The 24,091-nt window shown below is 38.1% G+C and overlaps 1 protein-coding gene across 2 annotated transcripts in view; it reads left to right on the plus strand.

The window, feature by feature from the left end:
* Positions 1-24,091, plus strand: part of ELP4 (elongator acetyltransferase complex subunit 4) — a 151,251-nt gene that overhangs the window by 66,012 nt on the left and 61,148 nt on the right. The window contains exons 8-10 of one of the 2 annotated variants that reach the window (XM_079970233.1): positions 3,714-3,822; positions 7,145-7,251; positions 17,656-18,348. In XM_079970233.1, the coding sequence (XP_079826359.1) occupies positions 3,714-3,822; positions 7,145-7,251; positions 17,656-17,673 (234 nt within the window). In that variant the 3' untranslated portion in view covers positions 17,674-18,348. Of the gene's footprint in view, positions 1-3,713; positions 3,823-7,144; positions 7,252-17,655; positions 18,349-24,091 lie in introns of those variants that run through there. The other variant, XM_079970232.1, reaches the window with a different exon arrangement.

Genomic DNA, 24,091 nt, shown 5'->3' on the forward strand with positions numbered 1-24,091 from the left:
CAAACTTAATTCTTCACAAATCCAACCTTTTAAACATCTTGGTTGACTTCCTCAAACCCCTCTCTTCTGAGTTTCCTTGTAACTAAAAGTAACAGCTTTCCAATATCATTATTAAACTAAAACAATTTCCAGTTATAGTCCATCTTATTCACTTTTCTTAACATTCTGAATCCCATTTATTTAATTATAACTTAATTTAATCCTAGGCCTATTTGTTTCTTTCAAGTAATTTCTAATTTTTTATATTACAATATTTATTCAAATAGTCCTTGAATTTCCTCCAGTCCTCTTGAAACTCCTCTTCTTTCTGGTCACGGATTCTTCCAGTCAGTTCAGCTAGCTCCAAAAAGTTCATCATCTTCATCTGCCAATCTTCCACTCTTGGTAGTTCTTGTGTTTTCCAATTTTAGCAAGTAATAGTCGAGCGGCCGTTGTGGCATACAAAAATAATTTAACATCTTTCTTGGGCAATTCTAAACCTGTTATTCCAAGAAGAAAGGCCTCTGGTTTCTTAATAAATGTATATTTCAACATTTTTTTTCCTGAGGTAAAGTTCTTAACCCGAGGTACTACTTCCAGGTTAGCGGAGTCTGTAACCTGAAGTGTCTGTAACCCAAGGTACCACTGTATTTCTTACCAGGATAGAAAGGCCTTGTTCAGTCCTTATTCAGGAAGAATGAGCTCAGTTAATAAGTATCGAGAACAGGGACTCAGGTGGTTGTTGCAATGGAGAAAGTACCTCGTAAAGAGAGGGGGAGTTGTTTTTAAAAACAGACTATTAAGTTTAGAAAATGAGGCCTCTATGGTTATCAACTGCATTCTGAAAATACCTTAACCGGGGGAGGGGGGGCCTGCAATTGAGGATTTGACTGTTGGTCTTACAAGAGCAAATGGCTACATATTAAGATTGGAAAAGAGTAGCTTCTGTTAGCACTGCCAAGCTTTAGGAAAGCCTTTTTGGAATGTCCTAGGAACAAGGAACTGCCCAAGACTTGAGCTGGATAAATTTATGGAGGGTATCTTAGTATTCCATTTTATTCAGTGCAGAATTCAGCGGCCAGATTGCTCACTGGAACAAGAAAAAATTGAGTATTTAATACAAATCCTGGCCTAACTTGCAATGGCTGCCAATTAGTTTCTGGGCTCTTTGACCTATAAAGCCTTAAACAGCTCAGGACCGCAGTACCTCAAGAACCGCCTCTTCCATACAAACCAATGCAGACCTAACTAAGAGAGCATTCCACAAGTGGGGAGCCACCACAGAAAAGGCCTGTTCTTGTGTGATCATCATCTGAGACCCTTCTTTGTGTGCCTCCTCCACAAGAGGTCCAGAGGGTGGCACATGAGAAAGGGCCTTTTCTGTGGTGGCTCCCCACTTGTGGAATGTTCTCTTAGGGAGGCTCGCCTGGCACCTTTGTTGCATATCTTTAGTCACCAGGTAAAAACATTCCTCTTCTTCCATGCCTTTGCCTAATTAAACAATCTACAGCCTTCTAAGCTGGGGGGAGGGCAATGTTTTTGTCTGTTGCTATAGTATGTATTTTTGTGTTTTCATATTGTAAACCACCCTGTGATCCTCAGATGAAGGGCAATTTTATCTTTAAAGATACTTTTGAGGTCGTCCTTTGGAGAGATGGGACATCATTATGCCCCTAGAAGCATATTATTATATATATTTGCATTCCCTTTTGGAACATTAATAACAGGAGCCAGAAAACAGATTTTTTTAACCACTTGAACCTTCTACCTGTAAACAGAAGGAGAGTTTTAAAGTGAGCCCTCATAGTTGAAATATATCATAAAAACCTATTGGGCATCCCCCCTGCAAAGCAGAACATTTCAATCTGCATATTAATCTGAGAACTGTAAGACATTATGGCTTTGAACTCAAAACCAGCAGCTTCCTCAGGTTTCTGTCCTTGTTAACCTCCACCAGAAACAGTAGCTTGAGGAATCTGCTCTTGGTGGTGCAGCATGAAAGGAGGTCCCTGGATCCAGACACTTCCACATCCCACTGCAGCCCTTCCCTTCCCTAGGAGGTTACCTCAGGACGGTAACACCTCAAGGACTGCAATACTTCTCTCCATATGAACCTACCCAGACCCTCAACCATCATGTGGGGCCCTACTTCATGTGCCTCCTTCCATGAGAGGTCTGGAAGATGGCAACACAAGAAGCCTTTTCTAGAGTAGCATCCCATTTGTCGAATGTTCTTCCCAGGGAGATTCGGCTGGTGCCTTCATTATATACCTTTAGGCACCAAGCAAAAACATTCCTCTTCAGCCAGGCCCTTTTAAATACCCTTTTAAATGTGTTGTGGGGGAGGGGGTTATTGGTTTGTTTCTGTTCTTGTTTTTATTATGTATTTTGTATTTTTTTTAATCTTGTATTTTTGTAATGTGAACTGCCCTGAGATCTATGGATGAAGGGTGGTTGGTTGAATGAATGAATAAATGAATGAATGAATGAGTAAATACAACCCCACCCCCATTTACACATGTTCAATATGTGCATTGCGTAAACCCCAAAAGTGACCCAAAAATGTCACAAAAAGAGGCAGAATGGCACGGGGTGGAAAAGGGTGTTTGCAGGTTTTTTAACAGTGTTTCAAATATACGCAATTTTACTGACGCACAGAGTGGCTCGGAACATAATCCCCATGTAAATGGGGGTGGCTGGCCTGTAAATAAATAAATAATCGTTGCATCAAGATCTTCATCCCAGATGTGCCCCACCCAGCAGTATCCTTTTCCATGTGTGGATCTGAAGGAATGAAAACCTGCTTCTGCTCACATACTATCCTTGTTCTGTTGGGGGAAAGAAATATTACTTATTGTTTACAAAATGGGAAATTAATATTCATTTGAATATTTAAATATAAGAGTCTTAAGCTTTGGTGTATCCCAGTTAATCTACCAAAACTTATTCTTTTCTGTACAATATGTGTTCATGTTCAAGTCTCCCACGACATTTGCTTGCATGCTTATTAATTAAATTTGCATGCCACCCTACATCCACAGATCTCAAGTTAGTTCACAACAGAAAAATACCTGGTAAAAATACAGTGTAAAATACCTGGTAAAAACAAGAACAGAGAAAACAATAACCCCCACCCCCTCTCACAAAAGCGTATCGGATATTAATCAGCCAAAAGCCTGATTGAAGAGGAACATTTTCACCTGGCGCCTAAAGGTGTATAATGAAGGTGCCAGCCGAACCTCCCTGGGGAAAGCATCTGGGGAGAAATGAATAGAACTTGAAAATGCTTAACTTTAGCCTGGTTCACATGGCACCTTAAGCCAAACCTTGACTCAGCTCAGAATGGTGTAGCTGCTGAAAAGACTGGTGAGGGGAGCAAAACAGCTATGAGTTTCTCTCTGAGAATCCTTTACAATTGTGCCATCTTGCCAAGCCAAGCTTTGTCTTGGTGTGTTGTGCAAACCAGGCCTTTGATTGGATTGATTGATTTATGTATGTATACATAACGCTTCCTTCAAACTATAATCTAATTTTAATAATAAAAATTACATTAGAAAACATTACAGTGTATTCTCTGGCAGAGGAGAGGTAATGCTTCTCACATTTTCAATAATTTCTAGGTATTGATGACCTATTTTTCCTTCAAATTCTCATTGAGAATATAAAGGGCTGCTCTTTGAACCTTAATTATCTTTTTCATCACAGGTTGTGCATTTTGTTTCCATGTTTTACAGAATAAAGCAATTATGGAACGTGTTACAAACTTGTCAGATACGGTAGTTGGTCTTGAATCATTTATTGGCTCTGAGAGAGAAACCAATCCATTATACAAGGATTACCATGGTAAGTTCCGTCCTTTCCTTAGCAATGCAAAAAGTGTGCCCTAAGTGCTTCTAGGGCACTTAGCAGTTTACCCTGCAATTGGAATATTTGCCATAAAGTAGCATTTGATTTCATTTTTGAATATGCCTCTTAAATGTTTCACCTTGCTAACCAATCTTGATTTAGACATATTTTTTTTACTAAAGTGCATTAAGGCTGCAAAGGAAACATGGCAACTCCTTGCATGTTGTCAAGCTGTATTACCAAGGCATGGCTCAATCAGATGTACATCTCAACAGGCAGGCTTTGGGGAATTCACATGCAGAGGAGGCTTGGCAATTGTCTGACCAGTGAGCTGAAATTGTCATGAAATCAATAGTTTTGATCTGCCAAGTTCTAAATAGAGAACATGAAGAACAGTTATATATTTCGGTGAACAGACAGCTAAATGATACAGCACAAAGGGAGAATTTTATTTCTAAAGATTGCCAATTAATTTTCTTGAATTTAACTACGACAAGTTTTTAAAAATCAGAAAAGTAGAAGTGTATGGTACAATTTAAATTATATAGAAAACCAGTTTTGCTGTAGAAACTTCTTGCAGTCAACTTTTCATGTATTTTCATCAAGAATGTCTAACAACATTTTTGTCTGGATCCTTTTGTACAGATTTTTGTGCAAGTTCTTGGAACACACTTTCAGAGAGTTTAAACGTTATTAAGAGTCTAAACTGAATGACAAACAGTTTTAGCTAATCCAGAACAGAGCCTTGAGTGTGCATAAATTACCATTATTATTATTGTACACTACTGTAGTTCCATGGAAACCTCCAGTCCAAAGACTGAGCTGCTTATTTGAATCCTGCTGTAAATGTTGTAAGAATGTGTAAATGCTCTTCGGCATAAAATGAGAAAATGCAGCTTGGATGGAGTAGTGGCAACTTATTTGCTTCAGCTTGATTAGTGCTGTACTTTTTATGTAACAAACAAATCTCTTGAAATCATTTCCTTAAGTAACAAAGTGAGTATCGGAAATGAAAAAGCTATTGAAAAAAAAAGCCTTTATTTTATTTTATTTTATTTTATTACTTATATAGGTCATGTGGCATTGGTTCAATCAAATACAGTCCTACATTATTGTTACTTTTTAATAGTTGTGAAGCTCTGTAAGAGAACACGTATATTTTGTAATGGGCTTGTGTTCTTGTTTAAAATTTTGTGTTCTTTCTTAATCAGTAACAAATCATTTTTTCTATAAATTATTCCATTGCTTAGTTAATTTGTAACTTTTTTGAGACTTCTGCAAAACATTCAGGGATTTATCTTTCTAAAAATCCTTTGTCCAGAAGTATATTGCTCAAAAGTGGAAAGGCTTTTACATTAGTAGCTTTATAATTTAATAGCATTTGTTTTTACAATTTCAAAACATTGATAACTTGTGAACTTGCATCACAGTTTACTGCTTTTAGCATGCACACACTTCCTGAAGGCCATTCTCTGTTTGCTGCATTTATATGCACTTTATTCCTGCACTAGTTTCTAAAGCACTGTGTGTTAGCGTTAAACTGTGCATAACAATTCCTTTGTTTTGAAACATAAGCATGTTTAATAGAACACTGAACAATGGGTGTGGTTTGATTTCTAATTACTATTTTCATGGCAAAAGCTTTTACTAGATAGATAACTGTCTAAGTACACCAACAACATTCTTAAGCGGCATCCCTCAAAAGACAGAATTGGGGCAGTGATTTAGCACTACCATTTGAAGCATACAGAAACATTAGCCAAGAAATGTGTTTTATATGATTTTGTTAATCATATTTACATTGATCTCACCCCAATTTGAAATGCACTGGTTGTGATCCCAAGAAATAATTAATGCACTAATAAAAGCACTGTGTTCAGCCAGCATTTTCTTTCCAAGTTTCCTCTCTGTTAGCTCCCAGTCTAAAGATGCAAGCTGTTTTTAAACTGAATAGTAGCTTGTTTTTTCAAGAGTAGATGTTCTAGCTGCATATATATTGACCCTATTCACACACAAATTGCTACCTTGGAACTGTGGAACCCAGTTTCACTGGAATAATTGTAGTCTACTTCCATGTATTGGCACTAGTCCAGTTAAAGGTGGGCACAGCTGAGTTTCCTTGAAACCAGTAAGACTTAGTCCAAAGTAACTGAATCACTTCTCTTGGTTTCAATGAGAATTTGTCACTAACTTTAGACAGATTGGGTCTGATGTGTTTAAGATTGTCTGAAGGAATAAGTTTGCATTTGCAGTAAGTTCTACAAAAATAATTCTAGCTTTCAGTAATTTAAGAAAAATACAAATTATAACATTCAGGGGTTTAAAAGATGTTTAATTTTTTTTAAGTTTTGGTCTCTTGTATAATAGTGTATTCAGCAACATGTACTATTTCTTAATTTCCCCTAAAAACATCTGATTTTACTTCATAGTTGAAAAGAGTGTTCATTTTTAAAACGAGGACTGCTTGATAAAAATGCCATTTGAATTGCCTAGTATTTTTTATCTTTATTCATTAAATTTAAAACAAATATAATGTAACCTTTAATTGTGATGTCTTGTAAAATATTTCTCATTTTCTATTGTGGAAAATGACCCTTTGGTTGTTCAGAAACTATATTAAGCTGCACAGAAACCATCCAGCATCCTTGTCAAAAGAAATCAGCTTGAGACCCATCTGACAGTATGCAGAGCTTGCAGTGTGCCCAGTATTGTTACAAAATTCCTGCAAGCTCAATGAACATCTTGCATGCAGAAAATAATTTATGTTGGGTTTATGTCATGATTAAAATTTTCCGGCAGCATATTCTACAACTCTAGTTCCCACAAGACTTTTTAAAAAGTCGTCTTCAAGGTGTAAAGCAAAATACTTTTCATTAGAGCTTCACTGGTTATCAGTAACCCATGAGCCTTGCTTTGCTGGCTGCTTACTGGTGCATTTAATAAAATAAAGATCACTCAGTGGTGCCGTGGGCAGCATGCAAGGTGATAGCCATATTTGCTTACTGTAAATACAAGGGAAAATCACACACAAACCGGCTGTAGTTTTGACAAGTATTAAGATCCCTCTTTACATCTGTACCTCTGTACCAAAGTGCAATTAGTTTTCCTCGCACAAGGATTTCTGTTTATCTTATTCTGCTTGATTACTTGAGTATAATCGCACCGTTTGCTTCATTGCTCCTGGTCGCAAGCTCCAGTTTTAAAAGGGGAGGATGAGTGTGTGTAAATATACTGAATTCTGCTGTAAGACATTAATTTACGCATCTGGATACCAGCATTTTCTTAATTCTTTTCCTCTATTACTTTTCCTTTTCACAAGGTTTGATTCACATACGCCAGATTCCTCGGCTTAATAGCTTGAGTTGCGATGTGTCAGACACGAAGGACCTTGCTTTTAGATTGAAAAGGAAGCTATTCATTATTGAGGTAAGGTTTTTTTCTGTATATATACAATTCTGCATGAAAGATGAAATCTTGTCTTAAATGTTTAACCATATTTAATTTGTATCAGCTATTTAGCTGGCTTTTCATGCTTGGGAAGGTTTTAGAAATTATTGTTTTTATTATTAAAATGAAGTCAATTTCTGCGTTACAGAAACTGAAGTATCCGGAAACCATTCATTTTATTTTCAAACGAATGTATAAAAAGTAGGCCACAACCTTCAGTAACAAAGCATGACATGCATATTTCTAAAGACGTCAAGAGCTTGTTTAATTATATGGTAATGACTTGCTCTTTACTTGTTTTAGTGAGTGGGACAGTGTTTACATCTTATTACCCCAGTTGAGGGTTTCTAATGTGCAATGCTGCCTAAAATTGAGTGTGCTGTGAAGGATAAGTGTCCTTATCAATATTCAGAAACCACGTCCTTTGCATTACTGGAATCACCTTCAGCTCTTCTGTGTCATTTTAAACACAGTATCATTTACATTAATGTCCTTAAGTAAATTTTCTGCTGAATTTAAACTTTTCCCCCCTGACCTTTTATGCATAGTCCACAGAGAAGGCAATAACACAAAAAGATTATTTTGTTTTAGGCTTGCTAAAGAGCAAGTGGACACAGAACTATTAAGCAATTAGAGCTGATGTATTTATTAACCAAGTAAATGCCGAGTGAAAAAAGAGATGGCTTTGGGAGTCATCAATACAGTCTCTACAGCTTTTAAACAAAGACATAAAACAGCCAAGCAGGCCTGACAAATCATTTAGTTTAATCTCTTTTCAAATGAAAAGCTGTTAAGCAGGCCACTTGTCTTAACTGCTTGAAACCATAAAAGGAAGAATTGCCACCAATATATTAACATATTTTTTACTTCATCACCAAATGATGGTCAATGTGGCTTGGCACTGCTTTGGTGTTTGGGATTTCACCCTTAAGTGACCACTTTGGCCCTTATTTGACCCTCTGCCCTCTTTAGCTGGCCACTTGATAAGGTAACTTAAGGGTTCTCTTTCTCTCTCTCTCTCTCCATCTCTCTCAGTGTCTCTCCACAATTGCAAGTTGCACTAACCTATAAATTGTTGAAAGGAGCCTATCAAGTGACAAATTAAAGTGCCCTCCTCCTAATAATGGTCATCAATGTCCTTAATTATCTAGTCCTATTGAAAGTAGTTAATAGTTAATCAAGAAGCCAGTTTTTCAGGCAGGTCATCTCTGCATGAGTACTTGAAGTTTCTCAACTAGAGATGCTCCCTTCAAAAGCCACTTAAAGCCAAATATGCATGATGAAGATTGTTGTGTCATTTTTTTTTCCTTTTAAGAGATTGTGATTCCTCTGTGGGTTTTTCACTTTTCAGGAAAGAATCCATTTAATGGAACTAAACACTGTACTGTAGTAGTCCATTTTAACATAATTTCACTTCATCAAAAGGCTATTCATCTTCTGAATCACTACTACAATAAGAGACCTTAATATTCATGCTAGAATTTAAAATGTAGAAACTGTAATTGTTATCTGACACAGGCAAACAGGCAGAGTATTTTCTTACTGTGTTAAACTTCCATTTAATATATCTCTGAATGAAACAAGTTTGATTTTTTTTTTCCCACAAGGAAGTTTGATTTAGAAGAGGTTTCCTCTATAAATAGAATCTCTGATTACTATCTTCTGTTGCTCTAAATTTCAAACCCAGAGCCCACTATACAGAATTTCTGGAGCCTAAGGGTAACGACATTTGATTTAGCAATGTTAAGAAGCCTTTAGACAAGAAACTGTAGACATGCATAGATGACCTACTTGAATAATATCATCCCTCATTGTTCAAGACTATGCCCCTTATAAATGCTTTTCATTCTTGCTGGAGAAAAAGCTACTACATTATGACACATCTGTTTTAATTTATAGCATTGCCCTGCACTGGTGTTCTTCTACTCGTCTTTTTAAACTGCAAAATGATAGTATAAGTAAGGTAGTATAAAGCACTGGCTACATACCTCATGTAACCGTAGCATGGAGGTAGTTGTCCAAGATCATATTAAATTTAAGAATTCAAAAAAGGAAAAAATAAAAGCCCTTTGCATACCTGGATTAGAAATAAATACAAATAGCAAGCAGCATAAATTATAAAAATTATAGCAAATTTTATAGACGTGTCATTTTTAAAAAGAGTAGAGAAAGTACTATAAAGCATTCTTCAACAGGGGTCTAAATGAAGAGGTTGAAGGTTATAGACAAGTAGCAGTGTACACAACATTCATACGGTCATTGTGTTGAAAGCTAACAATGTCTCTGAAAAACAGATTAGAATCATGATGTCGGAATTTACAGGTGACTTGGAACATAACTACTTCAGCTATGTTTTCATCACTAGGCTATTGCTTGTCAAGTAACAACATGAGTACACGGGATGAGTTTTCTCAAATTCCTTAGTATGTTATTAGTTATCCAGTCTTATCATAGGGTCCTTTACAATGTGCTTATTAGCAACCAGCTTAAGTGTCATATCATCATTACCATTATAAAGAGGTCATACTACGCAATCTATTACTTTTAATGCTTAAGTACGTGTTAATACAGAAAACTAGAAAATGTAGTGGCCTTTGGTAGTTGTATGTAATGTATGTATTTTTGGCAATATTGATTGGAATTTAAAGTATGCCTATGTGTACATTTTTACTGGCTTGTTGGAAATGAGATAATGATTGTGCATTCTAAGAAATGTATTGATATTTCATTGCATTTATACATGTTTTAAAATAGTAGTGCATATCTCTTTAAAAATAGAGACTCACAATTTTGAAGTTAGCTTGTCCAATCCTATTTCTTCCTACTTTGGAATCTTAATTAGAAGGAGATAAAAACCATCATTTGACTAAATTATTGTCTTGAATCTGTAGCAAAAGGTATAATCCGCAATTGGGCCAATTAGTGTACCCCATAGTTAGCTATGCTGAGGCAGGCAACTTGATTAGATCTGACACCAGCCTAGTTCCCACTGTTGTTTTGCCAGGTATGATGGTCAGACTTCAAAGGGCTTGAGGCATCAGCAGGGCAAGGTTTGGAGGCCAGCTTAGGTCCGGTCGTTAATCTCTCTGCTAAAACCACAGCAGCCATCACACAAAACAAGCTTACACGACACAATCATGCGGTATTAAAGTTTGGGTTGAGTCATGCCAATTTGCCTTTGATTTTCTGATGATTGAGTAAAAGATGGCTACATGACTAGACACATACTAAAAATGTACTGATTAGGTAAGTTCCTTAAATATTTGAAATATTTTTGATTTTTCAGTAGAATAATATGACATGCTGTTTAACTTAATGAAACTCTCTGACAGAAAAGGGCTTGAAATACAATTTGTATTTAGTGTACCTTGAATTAACAGATCTTTTGCCACATCTTATGCTTTTATTTTATATAACTTGTTCCTCATCATTTCAGAGACATTTTTGTAAAAGTTATTTTTAAAAACTCAGCAATGTGTTTTTGCATTAACTCCAAACAGAACTTTAAGGGAACTATTCTTTTCCTTGGACATCTATGCTATGCCATTCACATAAATGGAATTTCTTCATAATTATTTTCCACTTAAATGCTGAGTAAAGTGCTGTTCAGCTGATGTGATTACATAAGTGTTCCATTCTTCTGCATTCTGATTTGTTGAAATGTTGCAGTAATGGTGACATGTTTCCATTCTGAGGAAAGCCTAGGGCTGCCTTGGTATTATTCCAAATGATTGAAATTGCCATCTTCCTGACTTTCCCTCAGGCTGCTTTAGGCCTGTTTACTTTTGTATTTCATTCTCATGCTCCATCTGAATTTGGCTAGCAGGGCACTACCTGGTTTGACAAAACAGTTGGAAAGAATACTCAAGATACTGATTAAATATTGTATTTCTGTCTTATCATATACAATATGTTATTTAAAATTAAGATATATGTATATATGGCTGCAATCCTAACCTCATTTTCCTGGGAGTTGAAACAATAAAAAAAATTCTTCCAGTAGCACCTTAGAAACCAACTAAGTTTGTTATTGGTATGAGCTTTCTTTCTTTTTTAAAAAAATAATATTTATTACTTTTAAACACTACAAAAAAAGAAAGAAAAAATACAAAAAAAGACAATACAATACAATATAAAAAGATTACACAACACTAACGCAATAAACAAAACAAAACAAAACAAAAACAGTTTAGCACACATCATACAATTTCAGTATCTTATCTTTCATTCACTTGTTTCAACGACCTCCTCACACCTCCCTTTTTGTATTCCACTTCTTGACTCCTATAACAGCTGCATGCTCAGACATTGAAGAAGGAGGCCACATAAAATATATGGATGTCATTTTTCATCATACCAAAAAAAATCAAGTATTAGTCATGGTTTGTGGGAATGGATTTAGACACTAGGAGATGGAATATTATTAAGTTATTATCCTTCCTTTCTCACGTGGGATTGGCAGAGTACCACCCTTTGCTTCCTTTAAAATTGGAAGCTAATACAAGTTTGATTTAATCTTCTAGAAACAACAATCCAGGATGCTTTAAGGCAGAATAGATTTTCCTGGTATTACCCCTTTTCTCCCCCTTAAAGACAACAATCACACAAACATTGATTTGTGAAGAAATAAAAGTTACATTTACTGACATAGCCTAAGTCTTGAAGCAGCTGTTTGCAGTAGCAATTATGAAAGCAGGTTTGTAACTAATACCTAAATTACAAAATAACAAAATGTAAGTTTAAGTGGTGTCTAAGCTGCAGAGCTCAAACCTGAATGTATGGTCAGTTTGGAAGCACAATGAAGAAAGGGAGGCTGCCAGGCAGAAAGGAAGTATGTGGTGTTACAGCTTCCTGCCAAGGCAGCAGAGGAATTGATCTCATAGAGTTCTCTCTAGCAAATTCACAGGAAAGCTCTGTGAGCCTCAGCCCCTTTGTGTGCCTGGCTGGCAAAACATAATTGTTGGTTTGACTGCAAAAATGATCCACACTTCTATCATTTATACCATCTATATACAGTAAGTCTTGGCTAACTTGACCTTGCATCAGTGGCCCATATAATGGCTAGATGGTTCCATGAGCTTCTACAAGTGGTACTGTGTTACTTGCTATATATTGAGATTTCAGTAGCATAGTAGTAGAATGATTTAGGCCATGGGTAGGCAAATTAAGGCCCGGGGGCTGGATCTGGCCCAATCGCCTTCTAAATCTGGCCCGCGGACTGTCCGGGAATCAGCATGTTTTTACATGAGTAGAATGTGTCCTTTTATTTAAAATGCATCTCTGGGTTATTTGTGGGGCCTGCCTGGTGTTTTGACATGATTAGAATGTGTGCTTTTATTTAAAATGCATCTCTGGGTTATTTGTGGAGCATAAGAATTCGTTCATTCCCCCACCCCACCCCACCCCCCAAAAAATAGTCTGGCCCTCCACAAGGTTTGAGGGACAGTGGACCGGCCCCTTGCTGAAAAAGTTTGCTGACCCCTGATAAAGGCAATTGTGATAAGAATATGTCTGCTCTATTCAGTTTACCTTGCTGACTAATAAAGTAATAGCTTGGATTTAAGACCAATCTCCAATTTATAGGTACTCTCTGCATTAGAAACTTGCTTCGGGAATTCTTTTGGCATGCATAGACACTGCTTGTTGTATGCAAATTTCATTCCATCTGATGCCATGGTGGGACTTACATTGTCAGTGGCCTTTCATGGTAGAACTTGCAATCACCAGAGAGACTGTTCCTTTTTCCTTACCTCTAAAAATAACCTGAACACTTGGTTTCCTCCTTAGTATGTATTTTTTTCTTCCCTTTCATGCCTTTTAAAAGAAAAAAATAGTCCCCCCCCATATATTATTATATATTGTACTGTGTAAAAGCAGTATTTGGCAGGGAGTGTAATCTGTGCAGAAGTCATAGTATAATCAGATACTATTCAGCATTTTCACAGGTTACCCAGCTGTGTTGTACAGAGTAAAGTACATAATCACAGATTTTTTTGTAAAAAAAAATACAGTACAAGTATTATCTGTTAAGTCATATTCATAGTAAACCCACTGAAATCAACCAACACAAGTTACTTAAGATACTGTAATTGATTTCAGTAGTTCTACTCTAAGTATGATTAACGTTATTTAACACTAGAATTGTAATGAGTAATTTCCAGGGGAATTTATTGCAGTGATTTAAACATGTGGGAGGGGAATTACTGTGGTAGGCCCCACCCTGAAGGTAGGAACAGTGTCTGTCTATATAAAAGTGTATTTGCATGGTTCACACTTCCAGGAACTGACATACACACACAGGTTCTGTTCCAGTTGTGAAGGTACATAAAGAATAGGTGAAGACAGCATACATAATCCCCATTATCCCCTATACATGTATTCAAAGACTGACTGGAAAAGGCTATACTTTTCCTGCATTTAGGAGTTAGATATTTACAGACTGCACTGTACGACAATTAATGAATTAATGTCAATAATTTCTAGTTTATAGAATGTGGAAAACGGAAGTGCTTTGATCTATGATTCCAGGGCAAAATTTGTACTTGAATTATTCTAGATTCCCAGTGATCAATATCTATATAACTACATCTGATATTATATTTTTGTGTCATTCTTCCATTGAATAACTAAAAGAGTAAATTGGGCATAATGAATTTCTAAGAATCTGCTTCTTGTTTTTCTTTTGAACAAAATATATGTCTAAAGGTGTACAACAGGAGTTGGGAACCTTTCTTCTGTCAAGGGTTGCATTCCCTTGTAGTTGATCTATTGGGGCACATGCTGGCAGTGGGCGGAACCAGAACTGATGATGTATGAAGCAAGAGACAAAAGTGTTGCAGATTAACTAATTCAGAGTAAAGACTACCCTGCTTTAGTTTTTGCAATGGGTACTTCAGATTAGAATTCCCTATCCTGTGCAGCTCTTTCCAGAAGTAAGCCCTATTGGGATTACATATACAAAGGACTCCCTACACCCCCAAACATGAGACTAATATGTCTGGATAGTGAGTAAAAGTAATTACTTTCTTACTATAGCAGTCTACATACACATGCACACAGGGCAGATGCCTACCAATTTGTTGTCAGACAGCTGGGGAAAACTTATTTTCCCTAGCCCATACAACCAGGGGAAAAGTTTTTTTAAAAAAACAACACAATCAAACAACCATAACTTTACCTTTTATTGAATAAAATCCTGCCTCTTGCTGTTCTGAAATGACATCAAAAGAGGAATCATAGAACCCAAGGGTCATCTAGTCCAACCCCTTGCAATGCAGCACTCTCAGCTAAAGCATCCATGACAGGTAGCCACCAAACCTCTGCTTTAAAATCTCCAAGGAAGGAGAGTCTACAGCTCTCTGAGGGAGACCATTCCATTGTCAAACACCTCTTACTGTCAGAAAGTTTTTTCTGTATGTTTAGTTGGAATCTCCTTTCTTGTAACTTGAAGCCATTGGTTCAAGACCTGCTTTCCAGAGCTGGAGAAAACAAGCTTGTTACCTCTTCCATGTGACAGCTTTTGATATATTTGAAGATGGCTATCCTATCTCCTCTCAGTCTTCTCTTTATCAGGCTAAAACACCCAGTTCCTGGCTAAACATACCCAGCTCCTTCAACCGCTCCTCAGAAGGTTTGGTTTCCAGACTCTTGATCATCTTGGTTGCCCTCCTGTGCACACGTTCCAGCTTGTCAACATCCTTCTTAAATTATGGTGCCCAGAATTGGACACAGTATTCCAGGTGTGGTCTGACCAAGGCAGAATAGAGTGGTGCTGTTACTTCCCTTGATCCGGGCATTATACTGTTGTTGATGCAGCCTACAATAGCATTAGCTTTTTTTGCTGCTGCATCCCACTGTTGACTCACGTTAAGCTTGTGGTTCACCAAGACCCCTAGATCCTTTTCACATGTACTACTGTCAATCCAGGTGTCCCCCATCCTATATTTGTGCATCTGGTTCTTTCTGCCTAAGTGCAGAACCTTACATTTGTCCCTGTTGAAATTCATTTTGTTAGCTTGCGCCCAGTTCTCCAATCTGTTAAGGTCATTTTGAATTCTGATTCTGTCTTCTGCAGCATTAGCTACCTCTCCCAGTTTGGTACCATCTGTAAATTTGATGAGCATCCCCTCAGTTGCCTCAAAACAGTATCATGGGAGACTTTGTCAAAAGCCTTACTGAAATCAAGGTACCCTATGGTATTCAACACATACCAGAACTTCAGGTTTGCACAATTAAAGTGGTTGAAAGGACTCTCGCACCCTAACGCAACACATCCACTTAAAAAAACCAACAACACTGGACTTTTTGGGGTTAGGAAAGTGATGAGGAAATGCATAGAAAAGTGTGGGGTGAATGAACTGTGGAGTTTGGAACTGACAGGGTTAAAACTCCGTGGTGTCCTGTATCTGGGAGGAGCGTAACGCAGAGAAGTGCGTCACAGTCTATGTCACTGTTCAGACTTGCTTTCGCTTCTGCCTGAGACGCAGCTCAGCTTAGAGGCTGCGTGTGTGTGCTTTTGGAGCACGGAACATGTCGGAGGTTTCTGATGGATTTACTGCTTTGTAAATAAACGCTTCTAGAGATAAGAACCGAACTGTCTTTGGACTTGATTTATCCCTTATCTCACACGGACGCAGGACCGCTGCTACTCTGCTCACCTGCCAGGTCAGCTCCCCAACAGAGCCGCGAGGGGAAGCCTGACTGGACGCAGGATTTGTTTACCCCAAAATGAACAACTAACGTAAGATACCCCATAAGCAAATCAGGATGAATGCTGGTCATCATACGACCATCCCACAAGTAAAGAAGCACAAGTTCCCAATAAAGACCAGGTATAAACAAACCTCTCTGTAAGCTTTGTGCAAGCAAAACAGGATGAATGCTGAAGGTCTTCTGGAGGAGCTCTGTATACTGCAACTGAGAATGTTCAAGGTTTTTCCCATACTGTCCTTTTTTCAAGCCTTTCTGCAACCCTGTAAGGTAGATGATAGTGAGGATAAGCAGCAACATCAATACCACCATCATATTGCCAATGACAGGTTGACCCTTGCCTAAGCAAGCTCATGATCTAAATCAGGAACTGCTTGGTGCGTAATGCAACCTGTATGCTACACCTTGATTTGGTATTATAACTGATATTGTACCTTATGGAGAAGCAAAGTGTTAGGCTTCATTTAGTGGGCTTTGTCCATGAATCACCCACTGTTAAAAATCACACCACTGGCTTTTCTCAGGCAGGTGGAAACACGTAAGGATATAGAGGCATTCATTCTTTTTCTAGAAAAATAGCACAGCTTGTTGGTGTCTATTTATGGCCCATCAGCTTTGAGTGTTTCAATGTCCCCTATACCGTTATGGACCAAGTATCTTTATTTAGAAGATCTTTACAAATAAGAAAACGGCAATCCTTCTTTCACAACACTGCAAGACATGTTGAAAGAGTCTTAAAGTGAAATACAGAAAATGTTAAGTGCAAACCCTGCTGAAGTCCATCTTAAAGCATGACTGAGTTTTCTTTGTACCTCTGACTGGAATTGTAGTTATTGCCAAAGTGGTAGTATTTGCTTTGCTTTGCTTTGCTTTGCTTTGCTTTGCTTTGCTTTGCTTTGCTTTGCTTTGCTTTGCTTTGCTTTGCTTTGCTTTGCATCCACCTTGCTTGCCATGAAATGGAGACTTTTGCATTTTAGTAGATGCAATATCACTTTGGAAGTAGTGGTACAAATTGCTAGAATTGGACAATGCTGTTTTGTTTCAAAAAGGCATGTTCTCATTGTGTTCACTAAGGGAGTACTCATACAGTAAGAAGCACCACACTGGGATTATCCAGAATGCTACCATTGTGACAAAGTTTGTTATGCAGTGCCACTTTGTTGGGGGAGTGATTTGAGAGCTCTTTAAAGTACACATGGAAAGTTAAGACTGACCAAGAGATGGTTGTTGCTATTAAAGCTCCTTTAAAACAACCTAATTTCTTGAATTGTATGCACCATATAAACATCATTTGAGGGGAGAAAAATCTTGGACCATCCAATGCATTCCCCAGCTTCCCTTTGTAGCAAGAGCTCCAGGCAATTTGAGTGCAGCTGAGGGCCCCAATTCCCTATTCTCACAGAGCCTTCAGGCTGTTAGACCTGCTTTTCACAGGTACATTATTTAGCACTATGAGAACCAAGAGAATCCTAGTAAGCCAGTCATAAAACCTCTGCGGGGGGGAAAGGTGTTATGGTCTCTACTGTCAAGAAACTGTTACAGAAGGAAAGGAAGTATGGGCTGTGTGTTATCTAGGAAACCTATATAATATTGGAGGACTAAAGACATTGTGTGGACACGTCTGAAGGTGTTAACATTTAGTATGTAGTAACTTACTGCTGCTTTTGCCTTTAGGAAATGAAAGAGCTTTGAGGTTCACATGAAACATAAAGGCCACGTTGGATGTTTCCTTGTTCTATAACAAGAAACACATCCTTATATGAACATGACACTCCTGAGTTTCCACTTCAGCTCAAGAGCTAGAAGGCAGCAGATCAAAGGAACCATTTCTCCCAACAGTGTATATTCTCACTTTAAAAGGACAAAGGACCAAACCAAAAGACATTTTAGTTGTGAGTTATTCCCATTCATTTAGACTGGATGGAGCAATAGGTACTTAAGTTAAAGGCACCAAACTAAAAGAATTAAATGGTAGATAAAAATTTGCAGGTATGAAATAACTTTTAAATTTAGTTATTTGAAATTAAGTGTAATCTTTTTAAAGCAATAAAGTACCTACAGGATTTTTTCTTCCATACCTGCATGTCCCATTCGGCATTATTTCATCTACTAGCCAGTTCAGGTTCTTTTTACCTGGTATGCAGTACTTCACTGAATTGTTTTGTCAGATGCTGTCAAGCCAACCTACCATTGTTAAAGAAAATCAAACTAAATCGTTTTGGCATAAGCCTTCCAGGAATAAGGCACAGAATATGAAAGGTTTGATGAAATCAAGGATTGGGTTTCAATATTGTAAAAGACTGCCTGTCAAAAATGAAATGCATTATTTCAGAAGTTTTGAATAAATAAATGGTTTTTAAATACTGACTACACTTCATCCAAAGTTTTGAATTACTACTTTTAGACTATCATTGCTTTGACCAAAATATGTGAAATTCAGTTCCTTTTCCCTCATCTGCATATTGATGTGTAGAAACATTAAGAATACAATAGTATATGTGCATTGAATTTGAAAACCATAGTATCATCACATATTGAAATCTACTATACAGACTATCTGTATTTTCTGACTGAAGCTCTTAACTTGAAGAATTCTACCAGGCTTGTTTTTTCAAATCCATGGCATGCAGCTCTACTTTAAGCTAATTTCCTTTATGTTGTTTCTGCTGTGTGTTACTTTCCCCTTGTTTTAATTTGACCTATGCTACACTGCTACTGCTGTTATTGTTTTGGCACAGAAACTGCTTTGGTCACACTATTTTGACCTTTGTTGGGAGATACAGGAAAAATGTGTCCTTGTTAATTCTCCTCGACCTCTCAGCAGTTTTCAATACCATTGACCATGGTACTGGAGCTGTTTGTCCGAGTTAGGCGCTGCATTGTGGGGGTTCCAGTCCTACTTGGATGGTCACTTCCATAGGGTGCTGCTTGGGGAGAGCTCTTGAGCCCCATGGAGCCTTCAAGGTGGGGTTCCTCAGGGTTTAATTTTATCCCCATGCTGTTTAACATCTACATGAAATCGCTGAACAGCGTCATCCAAAATTTTGGAGTACATTGTCAGCAATATGCTGATAACACACAGCTCTACTTCTCCTTTACATCTGCAGGTATGGCGGTAGATGTGCTAGTGGGTTGCCTTGCTTCAGTAATGGACTGGATAAGAGCCAACAAATAGAAGTTCAACGCAGATAAGACTGAGGCACTGTTAGTGGGCAATTCTGTAGACTGGGTGGATGGGAGGTTGCCTGCTCTTGATGGGGGTTACAACCCCTCTGAAAGAGTAGGTACGCAACTTGGGGGTATTCTAAATCAATTGCTGTTGCTTGAGGCTCAGGTGGCCTCAGTGGCATGGAGCATCTTCCATCAGCTACAGCTGGTGACCCAGCTGTGCCCCTATTTGGACAGAGATATCCTGACTTTGGTCATCTACACTCTGGTAAGGTTAGATTACAGCAATGCAATATATTTGTGGGCTGCCTCTGAATATAGTTCAGAAAGTTCAGCTGGTACACAATTCAGCGGCCAGATTGCTCACTGGGGCAAGATGATTTGAGCATATAACACCAATCCTGGCACAACTGCACTAGGTTCCAGTTAGTTTCCAGGCCCAATTCAAAGTGCTGGTTTTGACCTATAAAGCCTTAAATGGCTCAGGACCACAGTACCTCAAGGATCGCCTTTCCCCATATGAACCAGTCCAGGCCTTGTCTGCAGTGGTTCTGTATTAGTGGAGTGATCTCCCCAGGGAGACTTGCCTGGCTCCTTTGTTACGTATCTTATCTTCCAGGAAAAAACATTCCTCCTCTCCCAGGCCTCTAATTAAACCATCTATGGCCTTTTAAACTGAGGGGAGTATTGCTTTTGTTTGTTATTGTGGTTATTTTTGTTTTTTTTTTATTGTAAACCAACCTGTGATGTTCAGATGAAGTGTGGTATCAAAACTTAAACTTAATAATAATAATAATAATAATAATAATAATACACACCAATTTTTGTCTTTTCAACTGTCATTATTAAGATGTTCACCCTACTCTATAAAGGTGTCAGTGCAGCTTACAATAAAAGGTAAAGAAATAATCATAAACAGCAGCAATATATAAAAAGACCACACAAATCAAGCAAAATTATATAAATTTAAAAGTTTAAAAGCCTGTGAAAATATATTTGCCTAATGTTGAAAAGACATGAGAAATGGTTCCATGCAACCTTTTCTGGAAAGAACATTTCCAAGCGGAGATGACACTATGGAAAAGCCCTTTCCCTGGTAGCCACTGCCGCATCACAGGTGATCCCTGGATGCCTTTGACTGAATCAATTAAAAAGCAACAATTTTATTTTCTGTGCAGTATTGCCCTGTGGTTGTATGCAAAAAATAGATGGGGGTGTAGCCAAGAAAGTTGCTCAGCCCCAAGTATGAAGAAATTATTTTCTGAATACCGTACTGCCCTAGGTAGGGAAAACATACTGATGCCATCCCTCCCATGCCCAGTCATCATCCTTGATACTTCACTTCTCATCTTTACAGCATTGCTCTTCAGTTCATTTTGGGATGTATTCTGTATATTATGCTGGTCCATCAGAATACCTGCCTATCAGAATAGGCTTCCCTTGAGAACATAAGCATTGCCATTCTGCATCAGACAAGTTGTCCATCTAGCTAAGTATTCTCTCCACTGACAAGAAGAAACCTCAGGGAGGTTCATAAGCAAGGTGCTTTGATGAAATTGATTCCATGTTGCTAATTCTCATTTGTCTGGTCAGGATTTTTCAGGGTCTCTGAACCAGCCCTATGTCATTTCAAATTACATATGGAAAACCCTCCACAGTTGTTGCAGCTCTCTGATCTGATCTAGTCTCCTTTTCCTCAAATTATATTGCAAAAAGTAGTGCGAATTTTAAATTGAAGTGCTATTTTCAGCCATCAGTACTATATAACAACTGTACAACAAAAACAAATAATACATTATGTATGTTTTCACACACACACAAAAAAAATCTTGTCAGATGAAGAAGACAGTGAAAGGTTTCGTCAGCCTGTCCAGATCACTCCTTGATTATGCTCAAGAACATTGAACCAGGAAGCAGAATCAAATACCATTCTTTGTGTCTTCCTTGTGAGGGATTAATTTAAACATCTTAACAGAGAACACTTTCCCAGTAGGGCAGCTTTTATATCAGTGCCTCATGATTAGCATTATCATAGCTGAAAGCTGTAGTACAGTATGATTAATCGATATAGTCGTCCTTTCAGTCTTTAGATATATAGACCTTTTACTAAGGATGGAGTTTTAAAACTGGGGAGTTGCTGCACTGCCACTCCTTCCTATGCCACCAAGATCATGTGGGACCTCACCCTGTCTTGGATAGGGTTGCACATTTTTTGGAGACTTAGATTCACTTTACTTTTGGTTTCAGCCCTGAACATGAATGCCCATATCAACTGAAGTAACCAGGAGTGCTTTTGATACTGCTAAAGCTAATGAGCCAATGATGCTTGTTCCTGGAGATGTCAGCCTGGATGGTTGGTTAGAGTTGGTTAGAGTGTGGTGCTGGTAACACCAAAGTTGCAGGTTCGATACCCGTATGGGACAGCTGCATATTCTTGCAGGGGGTTGGACTAGATGATCCTCAGAGTCCCTTCCAACTCTGCAATTCTATGATTCTATGTCTGATTTGGCTGTGGCAAGACATGCATTAGTTACATCTTGTTTAGACTACCATAACAAACTCATTGTGGGTCTGCCAGATTGCTGTTACATCAGCTTCACTGGCTACCAGACTATTTCCAAGCACAAAAGTGCTGATTATGACCTAGAAAGTCTTGTGCAACTTGGGACCAAGTTATTTGAAATACTGTATTCTCCCATATAAGCCAGTTTGGATCTCTGGGAAAGGACTTTCTTTCTCTCCCACCAGCATCTGAAGAATGTTTGGTAGGGACTTGAGAGTGGAGAGGTTCTCTCACGTTCTGTGACTTTCCAAGGGAGTTCTGTATAGATGCTTCTCTGTTCACATGTTAACAGCAGGCAAATGATTCAGGGTTGCTTGTTTATGGCCACTATAAAGATTAAGTTTATTTAGGTAGTTGTTCAGGTTTTTTTTATCCATCTGTACTTTAATATTGTTAACCTATTTTGTGGAAAGGATGGTAAAACATATTTAACAACTAAAGAAAATAAAAATTACAGCAATATAAATACAGGAGGAGTCCACATTGTGGCTCTTCACCAGTTTTAACCAGTTTCCTTGGTTTAATGCTGGCATGGAGAGGAGCCAAAGCATGGTCTGTTCCCATGTGGTGGAGGGCTTCTCATGTTAATTAAGCACAACAGGAACAAGCAGCCCTGCGTCAGGTCCAATACCATTATGATAATCTGAGTAGGAAGTGTAAGGCAGCCAGTGCCATCTCAGTTTCCTTGGGACTTCACCCAGTAGTTCCTTAAGCTTTTTGAAATCCAGCATGCATGTCCAACTACACTTAGCTTTCCCTTGCGTGTTTATAATGAAACCAGAGGCCTGATCATTTCCTCCCAAGGTTCCCTGTACCTTCACTTCTTCAATCAGTTCCTCCCTGTTGGTGAGGACCAGGTCCAAGAGAGATGACCCCCTTGATGCTTCTTCTGCCTTCTGGGAAATGAAGTGGTCAGTGAATTAATTGAGGAATTTGTTGGACCTTACAGTCTTGGCAAAGTTTGAGTTCCAACACATATTGGGGTAGTTGAAACTTCCCATTAGTACTATACCTCTCCTTTTTGAATGTTTGGTAATCTGCGGTAGGGAGGCATCATTCAAGTTATCAGTTTGGCTTTCAGGTCCATAGCAGACACCTATAGTAAGATCACTGTTGTTTTCCTCTCCTACAATTTTTACCCATATACTTTCAATCTGCCTCCCATGCTCAGATAAGCAGTTTTCGCTCATGCAAAACTCCAGGTACACATATTCCATAGTAGAATATTTTCCCTCTGTGTTAATAGTTTCATTAGATGAACAGTTACAGGTAGGTAGCTGTCTTGGTCTGCCATAGTCGAAACAAAATAAAACAAAATTCCTTCCAGTAGCACCTTAGAGACCAAAAATTAGATGAACAGTTGAAGTTGGTTTTCATGTGTTCCATTACCTATCCAATAGTCTGTCCTAAGAATGTTGTTAATTCTTAGTAACAAGCGTCCCCCACTTACGTGCAATCAACTTGTGTATGACTGCTTATACATGCAGTGCCAGTAAATAAATAAATAAACACTGTAGTTTCAAAAGGCTGAATGGCATGTAGCTTAGTTCTTCATGAGCACAGCAGTGCCATGGCCATGGCTATTTCTGCTTGGGTCTGCATCATCAGAACTAAAGTAACATTCCCATAGTTTTATTCAGTTATTATAGCTGCTTCTTTAATTCTCTCTAAAAATGAATGGAGTGTGAGGCAGCATAAATATTAAATGTGGGCAGGTATTGCAATAGATAACTACCAGGAGCTTCCCTGTGTGATATAAGACAAGTGAGTGCTTAAATATCTTAGAGTGCAATCCTGTACACATCTACTCAGAAGTAAGCCCCAGTGTTGGAGCTTATTCCCAGTTAAGCGTGTATAGGACAGAAGCCTAAAAATAGCTTTAGTCCATGTAAATTTTATTTTATACATCTGAGTATAACTCCTCCCACAGCACACTTCACTGACTTTCGATACAGACAGATGCCAACAACATTTTAGTCACTTTTTTCTTGTAACTTTTTGTTTTATTATGCACATTGAGGCATTAATGCTTAATGATGTGTAAAAAATAATAATATCCAAAATATTTTCAGAACGTTGCAGAATAATAACTGGATTTTTCCAGGGCTGGACAGTATGAGGCCCAAAGGAGGATGTATCTTACTGGCTTTTGTCACTATTCAAAAGGGTATTTATATATGGTTAGGGATGAACATCTGGATATGGACTGGAATACACATCCAATTGAAAGCGACACATGGTGGATAAACCTCATCCATGCTTGGATGCACATCCAATTTACTGCCTTAGTTCCTGATCCAGTTAGCAATACCTGTGTGGAAACCTGCTTACACGTGGGTCACATATCTTGCCTGACATTGCTTTTTCTTCCCTTTAAGA

The sequence above is a fragment of the Podarcis cretensis genome (genome assembly GCF_951804945.1).
Source record: "Podarcis cretensis genome assembly, chromosome: 1".
Classification (NCBI taxonomy): Eukaryota; Metazoa; Chordata; class Lepidosauria; order Squamata; family Lacertidae; genus Podarcis; species Podarcis cretensis.